We start from the raw sequence: 10,390 nt of genomic DNA on the forward strand, positions 1-10,390 counted from the left end.
TGCCTCCTGTGGGACTAGTTACAGGTAGGTAGCCATGTTGGTCTGCCGTAGCTCATACCAAGAACAAACTTAGTTGGTCTCTAAGGTGCTAATGGAAGGATTTTTTTAAATTTTATTTTTTGTTTCCTGTGGGACTGTCTGCATGCCGTCTGCGTCTCCCAGCTGGTTGCCCAGGGAAGTATAAAGAAAAAGAAAAGTTTCTTACAGTCCTTTTTCATTTCAAAGCCATAGAATCCAGCCTCTTGGACAATGGCGTTGTCCCGAGTGAATCGCCCGTCATTCCCACGTCCTCACCCATCATCATCATCATCATCACCTCCTCTACGGCTGCTGCTAAGTGCCCTCTGTCTTGGAGCTCTTTACTCTCCTACTTTTAAGGCTCGCCGGATTCTGGGAGATGGAGGATCCAGGATGCTTTCTAGTGACAACTGGTCAGCCAGCTGCTGCTCTCATCATTTTCTAACTTTGCCCCTCATCTGCCTCCGAGCTGTGACCTCCCTCAAACCCCTGTTGTAAATCTAAACTGTCTTCCTCTTCCTCCTCCCTCGGAGGGTCAGGATGAGGAGGCGGTCTTCAGCACTCCTCCTCCCCAGCCCAGTCCGACTGGGAGCAAATTCCACAGTTTGAACCATGCACCCCGTGATAGTTCGCAACAGAAGAAGAGTTTGGATTTGAAGAGTTTGGATTTGATATCCCGCTTTATCACTACCCAAAGGAGTCTCAAAGTGGCTAACATTCTCCTTTTCCTTCCTCCCCCACAACAAACACTCTGTGAGGTGAGTGGGGCTGAGAGACTTCAGAGAAGTGTGACGAGCCCAAGGTCACCCAGCAGCTGCATGTGGAGGAGTGGAGACGCGAACCCGGTTCCCCAGATTACGAGTCTACCGCTCTTAACCACTACACCACACTGGCTCTCACTGCAAAACACTGTTACAAAGAACTCCGCACACAGTGAGGAGCTGCGCTCAAATTCTCTTGCTGGTTTCCCACAATGCATCTGGTTGGCCGCCGTGAGAACAGGATGCTGGGCAAGATGGGCCAATGATCTTACATCCTTCTGTTGCAGAAGGATCCCCCTAAAGGATCAGTGGAAGCCCAATGTTAGAAACTCAGATATGTAAGCTGTTCACCAAATGGAGCCTTAAACCTCGGTTACGGAATGTCTAGTTGCAAGTTGTTGGTTTTTTTGCAAGGTTTTTTTTCCCTAAAGCAATTTTACTCATGCGTCGCACGGTGTGCCATTTTGACTCTCGGAGCCACCCAGGTGACTTGCGGCGCAATGCACGGGGCTGCAGATTTACTCACCAGTTTCAGTCGGCACATAACTCAAACTGACCATACCAAGTCGCAAAACCCTGAAATTTTGTGGGGGACTCAACTGGAGTGGGGGAGGCTCCTCCCACCGAAGGAGGGAAGGAACCTATTTGCATAGCCCCGCCTCTGAAGCAAGTGGGAGGAGCAACCCTCCCGGGGCAACCACCTCCGCTCAACGTGGATCCCTCCCCTACCTGCACAGGGTGCAAAGCAGCTCTTTCCACTTCGCCACAAGGAGGAAAGGATCCGGAACGCGTCAGTGACGTTTGTCCCCTGCCTGTCAGGGTGACAAGAAGAAAAGCACACCAGCGAAGGTATTTTCAGCGTCGCTTGCTTGAGAAGCCCGTCACCCTATTTGCTGCGGGGCACAATTTAAGGTGCGACTCCCCTGAGGAGAGGCTGCAGCGTTTGGGATTGGGCATTTGATTTGGTCTATATATTTGCTGAGATAAATATTTACATGACGCTATTTGTTTCAAAAATATCAGACTGGTTTACAACATTTATACATAAATGAAAATTAGACATTCTGTTTTCACTGTGGCCCACCAGACGCCTGTGGGAGATTGGCAAGCCAGGTTCTGCCCCTACTCTCTTCATGCCATGTTTCATCTTATAATCTTAGAATAACAGAATTGTAGAACTGGGAGGAACCCCAAGGGTCCTCTAGTCCAACCCCCTGCAATACAGAATCTCATCTAAAGCCTCCACGACAGATGGCCATCCAACCTCTGCTTAAAAACCTCCAAGGAAGGAGAGTCCACAACCTCTCAAAGGGAGACTGTTCCACTGTCAAACAGCTCTTACTGTCAGAAAGGTCTTCCTGATGTTTAGTCGGAATCTCCTTTCTTGTAACTTGAGGTCATGGGTTCGAGTCTTACCCTCCTGGGCAGAAGAAAACAAGCTTGATCCATCTTCCATGGGACAGCCCTTTAGACACCTGAATAAAGCCTCTTACTTGCCTTTTCTCTAAGCTAAAAGGTCCCAAACGCTGCAACTTTTCTTCTCAGGATGAGTTGCTTCATCCTTTCGATTATTCCGGCTGCCCTTTTCTCAGTAACATGAAATAAATAAACCTTTCTGAACCCTGCAATGTCCTTTTGAGGTCCAGCTCCGAGGGTCTTCTGGTGGTTCCCTCCCTGCGAGAAGCGAGGTTACATACAGGGAACCAGGCAGAGGGCCTTCTCGGTGGTGGCGCCTGCCCTGTAGAACGCCCTCGCATCAGATGTCAAGGAGATAAAGAACTATCTGAGTTTTAGCCAGGGTGGATTTGATTTAAATCAAACTGATTTAAATCATGATTTAAATCACTAGTCAGTAAGGCTCAGGGTGGATTTAAATTTTAAAAAATCGGATTTTAAAAAATATTGGATTTTTAAAAATTTAAATCGTGATTTAAATCAGTTTGATTTAAATCAAATCCACCCTGGTTTTAGCAGACACCTGAAGGCAGCACTGTTTAGGGAAGTTTTTAATGTTTAATGTTTTATTGCTTTATTATTATTATTAATACTCTGTTGGGAGCCGCCCAGAGTAGCTGGGGAAACCCAGCCAGATGGGCAGGGTATAAACGATTAATAATAATAATAATAATAATAATAATAATAAGTTATTTCCCAGGAGGTCACTTTGGTGCTGCCAACTCGACTTCAACCCCCCCACCCCACCCCACAGGCGCACTCCACTGTTTTTCAAGACAAACAGATGCCAACAATGGTTCTCGCATATCCATTTTCTTCAGCGTTTCAACTGAAGGGCTAACTTCTTTTATTAAGAAGAACCGCAAACAACTTGGGCTCTACATAATAAATAAATAAATAAATAAATTTTTATTTATACCCCGCCCTCCCCGGCCAGAACCGGGCACAGGGCGGCTAACACTAATAAAATTACAATAAAATGTATAGAATTGGATACCCGTTAGGGGTAATAACAAAACTAAGCAAATATAGCAATTGTAATTGTTTTTTTTAATTTTCATTTGTATCCGGAATGTTTAATGTACACTTTTGCCAAACATTGTATATCTGATAAATAAACGATTTAACTGAAAAAAAATAAAAAATAAAAAAATTACAATAAAACGTAAAAGAAAAGAAGAAACAGTTAATTAAAATACGGGTTAAAATACAATTTAAAATTTAAAATGCAGCCTCATTTTAGTAGTAGCCCTTAAATCAAAACCATAAGGGGAGGGAAACCTAAGGGTCAGACGGAGTCCAAACCCAAAGGCCGCCTGCTCCTTTCGTCATATAGCATTTTATCTGAGTTGCCTCTGATCTTTCGCATATAAAACGCACACACAAACCCCAAGCAGGGCATTATATCAGAAGGACATTATTATTATTATTATCAATTTGAGGGGAGGCAGCCAGAACTGCACGCTGTATTCCAAATCTGGCCGCACCATAGATCTGTCTCAACGGCAGTGTGATTTTCAGTTCCTTGCCTAATGAACCCCCAGAATGAGCTTGGCCCCCCTCCATTGCACGCCAAGGGAACCAGACGTGAGCGGAGTCCCAGCACAAGTCAAAAGCCCCCTACCTGCAGATCCGTCCCGGACAAATTGCTCCTCTACTTCTTTCAACCAGGAGATGAGTTGTGGCCGTGGAATCAGAGGTCCTTCTTTAAAAGACAAAAATAAACCAGGCTGTTTCTGCAGATTCTCTGGGGTGCCCAACACACACATACCCAGAGAAATGAGAGCGTGAGAATAGGCTGCTGGATCAGGCCGATGCCCAATCTAGTCCAGCATCCTGTTCTCACATGGTTTTAATATTCTGTTGGGAGCTGCCAAGATTGGCTGGGGAAACTCACCCAGATGGGTGGGGTATATATTATTATTATTATTGTTGTTGCTGTTTGTTGTTTGTTGTTGTTGTTCCCCAATGGGAAGCCCGTAAGCAAGATGTGAGCACAACTAAATTCACCCCTCCTGCAACTCTGAGCAACTGGGATTCAGAAGCACTGCTTCTGTGGAGGCTAGTATCGATTTTTAACATTAATACTTTATCAGAAAAAAATCAATTATAAAGACCAACAGAGGGAAGAAAAGGGGGGGGGGACAAAAATATATATGTACAAAAATGCAATACAGTCGTACCTCGGAAGTCGAACGGATCCGTTCCGGAAGTCCATTCGACTTCTGAAACGTTCGGAAACCAAAGCGCAGCTTCTGATTGGCTGCAGGAAGGTCCTGCAGCCAATCGGAATCCACGGAAGACCCGTTGGATGTTCGGCTCCCAAAAGAAAGTTCAAAAACCGGAACACTCACTTCCGGCTTTCAATCATTCGGGAGCCGGAATGTTCGACTCCCAAGGCGTTCGGGAGCCGAGGCACAACTGTACTCCCATACATTCTTATTATCCTAATACATACGTAGAAGTTAATAGCCTTACATTCTGCATAAACTCATTCCACCTGTTGTCCCATTTAGCCAAACCAAGTCAGTAAGCAGTCTGTTCATAAGCTGCGAGTGTTGTCACACTGTCGATTCATTGATCAAGGGGTACCATATCTTTATTATTCCAAAACAAAAATAAAAAATTCCTTCCAGTAGCACCTTAGAGACCAACTAAGTTTGTTCTTGGTGTGAGCTTTCGTGTGCATGCACACTTCTTCAGATACACACGAAAGCTTATACCAAGAACAAACTTAGTTCGTCTTCTTGGGTTCCATGATCGCTGCAGATGGTGACAGCAGTCATGAAATTAGAAGACGCCTGCTTCTTGGGAGAAAAGCAATGACAAGCCTAGACAGCATCTTAAAAAGCAAAGACATCACCTTGCCTATAAAGGTCCGTATAGTTAAAGCTATGGTTTTCCCAGTAGTAATGTACGGAAGTGAGAGCTGGACCATAAAGAAGGCTGATCGCCGAAGAATTGATGCTTTTGAATTATGGTGCTGGAGGAGACTCTTGAGAGTCCCATGGACTGCAAGAAGATCAAACTTATCCATTCTCAAAGAAATCAGCCCTGAGTACTCACTAGAAAGACAGATCCTGAAGTTGAGGCTCCAGTACTTTGGCCACCTCATGAGAAGAGAAGACTCCCTAGAAAAGACCCTGATGTTGGGAAAGATGGAGGGCACAAGGAGAAGGGGACGACAGAGGATGAGATGGTTGGACAGTGTTCTCGAAGCGACTGGCATGAGTTTGGCCAAACTGCGGGAGGCAGTGAAATATAGGGGTGCCTGGCGTGCTCTGGTCCATGGAGTCACGAAGAGTCGGACACGACTGAACGACTGAACAACAACAACCTAGGTGGGTGGGGAACGTTTGCTAGAAATGCAAGATAAAAACAGGAATTCTCTAAATCAGGGTACCCAAACATGGGTGCTGTCTGGATGTTTTGGACTACAGTTCCCATCAGCCTGGCCCAAGACAGCCTGGCTGGCAATCAGGAATGATGGGAGTTGTAGTCCAAAACATCCAACATGGAGGAAGGCTGTTTTGATCTATCGGAAGCGGGGAAAAGGGGATTCTTACCTAGAGAGTCCACATCCCTATCATCCTCCAGCATGACTCCCCTGTACAGAGAGTTCTTTGGCCTGGACTCAGCAGAGCCCACTCTTGTTTCTTCCTCTTCCTCCTCCTTGGTGAATTGAACCTCCTTTAAGGAAACAGGAAGCTGAAAGGAAAAAAAGCACGCAGTTCTCACCAGACGCAGAACAGTGTTCGTATTGTAGAATTGCAGAGCTGGAAGAGACACGATGGGTTACCTAGTCCAACCCCCTGCTTTGCAGGAATCGCGGCGAAAGAATGTAGCAGCTTACGAAAAGAATAAAACAATTGTTACCATTAAAGGCAACTATCGAAAACGTTCAGGAAGTAACGATTAAAACCGACGATAAGCAGGTTGAAAAACAGACACCCACGCTCTACAGGTCTGAAAAGGCCCGCCTAAACGAAAACGTTTTCAGCAGGTGCCGAAAAAAGTACAGTGAAGGCTCCTGTCAAGTGGCAGGGAGTTCCGAAGTTCGGGTGCTGCTAAAAACATTCTTCCATCCGGTGATTTCAGGGATGCCGGGAACAGTATTCGTCACCTGCATATCTGAAAAAGTGCTTCCTGGTGTTGCATCTAAACCTTACTTTTGTTTAATATTAAACCCATGTTTTCATACAGCCATTCCACCATATTCCTGAGCTAGTTTACATAAACTTTATATATATATATATATACAGGTGAAACTTGAAAAATTAGAATATCGTGGAAAAGTCCATTTATGTAAGCAATTGTTTTCATTAGCTACTGAAGTTTAATATACGAGATAGACTCGTGACATGCAAAGCGAGATATGTCAAGCCTTTGCTTGTTATAATTGTGACGATTATGGCGCACAGCTGATGAAAACCCCAAAGTTGAAATTGTGAATTTGGGGTTCTCATCAGCTGCACACCATAATCATCACAATTATAACAAATAAAGGCTTGACATATCTCGCTTTGCATGTCACGAGTCTATCTCATATATTAGTTTCACCTTTTAAGTTGAATTACTGAAAGAAATGAACCTCTCCACGATATTCTAATTTTTCGAGTTTCACCTGTATATATATATATGAAGAAGCAGTAGTATAATCTGTCTTGCATTCAACTACCGTATTTTTCGCTCCATAGGACGCTCCGGACCATAGGGCGCACCTCATTTTTAGAGGAGGAAACAAGGAAAAAAAATATTTTTCTGGTTTTCCTCCTCTAAAAGCCCTGTTTTGTTTTGTTTTTTGTTTTGTTTTTGAGGATCAGCTAAAAGTTTTGCAGCTTTTTTTGCAAAGGGAAAAGCCCTGGGGTTTCGGGGTTGTTGTTTTTTTGGAGGATCAGCTAAAGGTTTTGCTGCTGTTTTTGCAAAGGCAAAAGGCCTTTTTTGAGAATCAGCTAAAAGTTTTGCAGCTTTTTTTGCAAAGGGAAAAGCCCTAGGGGTTTTTTTTGTTTTTGTTTTGAGGATCAGCTAAAGGTTTTGCAGCTTTTTTTGCAAAGGGGGAAAAGCAAAGCTCCTTTTGCAAAGGGGGAAAAGCAAAGAGGGAAAGCCCCATTTTTATGGGGTTTAACTCACATTTCTGAAACATCTTAAGGAAAGGGAGCCATTTCTACTGTTTTCAGACAGATAATCTAATCAGCCAGTCACATGTCCTGGGGAAACAAACAACCTCCCTCTGCAGCACATTCAACAAAGGAGGGCGGGGCTGAAAGGGAGCCAGGACTCTTATCTCTCTCCCGATCTCCTGCTGAACAGCTGCTTAGCGGGGTCCTTTCAACACTCCCTTTTCTCTTTGTAAAATAAAAAGCACAATCTGCTCCAATTCAGCTCCAGGGACCACCATTCGCTCCATAAGACACACAGGTATTTCCCCTTACTTTTTAGGAGGAAAAAAGTGAGTCTTATGGAGCAAAAAATACGGTAACTTTTGTATCCCTTGAACTGATTAATCATGACCAACTTCAATCCCTTAATTTTAGTGGGTCTACACCGAGTAAACATTAGTTGAATCTGAACAAAAAGTTTACACCTGGTGCGGGAAAAGCACATTATTGAAGGGTGGGCATATATACATTTTAAAAGGAAACTACTACTCATTTACAGATTTATAATCTGCAGTTTCATAAAATATATATATATCAAGGTGGTAGAAGAAAACAGCAAGAGTTTGCAGGATGAGGCCAATGGCCCATTTAGTCCAACATCCTGTTCTCAAAGTGGATGCCTGTGGGAGAACCGCGGACAGGATCCGAGCATAAGAGCCCTTCTCCCCTCCTGTGGCTTCAGTTAACTGATACCCAGAAGAATCGCTGCCTCTGGCCATAAAGGAAGATTACAGCAATCCTGGCCGCTAGCCATGGACCGCCCTCTCCTCCTCCATGAATTTGTCTCGTCTTCTTTTAAAGCTGTCTACGTTGGTGGCCATCTCTGCCTCCTGGGGGAGGGGGTTCCACAGTTTAACCATGCGCTGCAGGAAGATTCTCCCTCCCGAGTCTTCCAACATTTCATGAGTTCTTGCATTAGGAGAGACAGAGGAAAAGCCTTCATAGAACCCTAGAGTTGAAAGAGACCACAATGGCCATCCAGTCCAACCCCCTGCCAAGCAGGAAACACCATCAAAGCATTCCTGACAGATGGCTGTCAAGCCTCCGCTTCAAGACCTCCAAAGAAGGAGACTCCACCACACTCCTTGGCAGCAAATCCCACTGTCAAACAGCTCTTACTGTCAGGAAGTTCTTCCTAATGTTTAGGTGGAATCTTCTTTCTTGTAGTTTGAATCCATTGCCCCGTGTCCGCTTCTCTGGAGCAGCAGAAAACAACCTTTCTCCCTCCTCTATATGACATCCTTTGATATATTTGAACATGGCTATCATATCGCCCCTTAACCTTCTCTTCTCCAGGCTAAACATACCCAGCTCCCTAAGCCGTTCCTCATAAGGCATCGTTTCCAGGCCTTGGGCCATTTTGGTTGCCCTCCTCTGGACACCTTCCAGCTTGTCAGTATCCTTCTTGAACTGTGGTGCCCAGAACTGGACACAGTATTCCAGGTGAGGTCTGACCAGAGCGGAATACAGTGGTACTATTACTTCTCTTGATCTAGATGCTATACTCCTATTGATGCAGCCCAGAATTGCATTGGCTTTTTTAGCTGCTGCACCACACTGTTGACTCATGTCAAGTTTGTGGTCTACCAAGACTCCTAGATCCTTTTCACATGTACTGCTCTCAAGCCAGGTGTCACCTTTCATAAACTTCCTGCCACCTTTTACTTGCCTTTTTTCTCTGAACGGAAACCGTCTCAATTACGCCGCAACCTTTCTGCGCAGGGTTCTGTTCGCCAGAGGACTGTATTCCAGTGTTTTTCAACCTTTTTTGGGCAAAGGCACACTTGTTTCATGAAAAAAATCACGAGGCACACCACCATTAGAAAATGTTAAAAAAATTAACTCTGTGCCTATATTGACTATATATAAAGTAATTCTCTTGAATTTTTCAATTTTTCCCACGGCACACCAGGCAACATCTCGCGGCACACTAGTGTGCCGCGGAACAGTGGTTGAAAAACACTGCTGTATTCATCCATCCCTGCGAGTTGTGTGTCTGCTGAACTGCAGAGCCTAGCAAAGGCCAAGTGTGTGTGTGTGTGTGTGTGTGTGCCAAGCCAAACAGCCCCTGTGATTGCCAACAGCTGGAACAGGTAGGCCTGGAGATGCCCCCCCCCGCCTGCAAACCCTGGAGAGGCGCTGCCAGCCAGTGCGGGCAGCATTGGGCTAGGGCAGACGAATTGCCTGATTCAATATAAGGCAGCATCCCATGCGGAGCAGTTGCATGAAGTTTCGCTGCCAATCCCAGGCATCTACAAGGAGAGAGACCCTCTGCCTGCCTGCCCCCCGGGGAGGACCGCTGCCGGCCTGTGCAGACAGTATTGAGCTAGGTGGACCCAAGGATCCGACTCGGTATAGAAGCAGCTTTGCAATGCAATCCTGCTTCTGGTCTGGAGTGGGAGGAAAACCCTGAGTGGGGGGTGGGGGTGGAGAGGGGTGGGGGCTCCTTTGCTCTGCAGCGAGGAGCAAAGAAAGGGCACCCCCCCCCAAAAAAATATGGGCGCTCGGTAGGAATTTCCAATTCCGGCCACCCACCCTCTCCGCCCTTGGACCGGAAATCATTCCCCTTCCTTCCCTAGCCTTTGTCCTCCATTCCTCGGCTCCCCCCCTTTCCCCAAGCCCTCTTTCTTTGTCCTGGGGGGCTTCCCCTGCCCCCCAAATGCCCTTTGCACTCACCGGGCGCTCTCGGGGAACGGGGCGGGGCTAGCGCAGCCACGCGTGGGAAAATCCGACGCTCCTTTCCCACGCGGGGGCCGGGCCGGAAGCGAAAGTGTTTTTTTTTTTCAAAGGCGTACGCACCCCCCACCTCCACCCCCCGCTCGCCCCGGCTGCTGCCTGTCTAGGAAGCCCGCCTTTCTTCCTTTAACCCTGAGATGCTAAGCGAGGGTGTTTCTATATACAAATTCTTTAAAAAGGCAGAGATCAATTCGCCACGCGTTAAAGTCATAACTTGCATTTCTAGAGGGGTATTCCTGGGGGGAGAAAAAGTCATTTCCC

General features: G+C 45.9%; 1 protein-coding gene across 3 annotated transcripts in view; it reads right to left on the minus strand.

Annotated features, from left to right (window-relative positions):
- The window catches only part of LOC117042628, a 35,421-nt gene extending 25,239 nt beyond the window's left edge, over positions 1-10,182 (minus strand). For 2 of the 3 annotated variants that reach the window (XM_033142178.1, XM_033142176.1), the window contains exons 1-4: positions 10,070-10,182; positions 5,801-5,942; positions 3,859-3,939; positions 1,509-1,591 (exon numbers count right to left, since the gene is read on the minus strand). In XM_033142178.1, coding sequence (XP_032998069.1) covers positions 1,509-1,591; positions 3,859-3,939; positions 5,801-5,834 — 198 coding nt within the window. In that variant the 5' untranslated portion in view covers positions 5,835-5,942; positions 10,070-10,182. Of the gene's footprint in view, positions 1-1,508; positions 1,592-3,858; positions 3,940-5,800; positions 5,943-10,069 lie in introns of those variants that run through there. The other variant, XM_033142177.1, reaches the window with a different exon arrangement.
- Positions 10,183-10,390: the final 208 nt, after the last annotated feature.

Source organism: Lacerta agilis, chromosome 2 (assembly GCF_009819535.1).
Source record: "Lacerta agilis isolate rLacAgi1 chromosome 2, rLacAgi1.pri, whole genome shotgun sequence".
Classification (NCBI taxonomy): Eukaryota; Metazoa; Chordata; class Lepidosauria; order Squamata; family Lacertidae; genus Lacerta; species Lacerta agilis.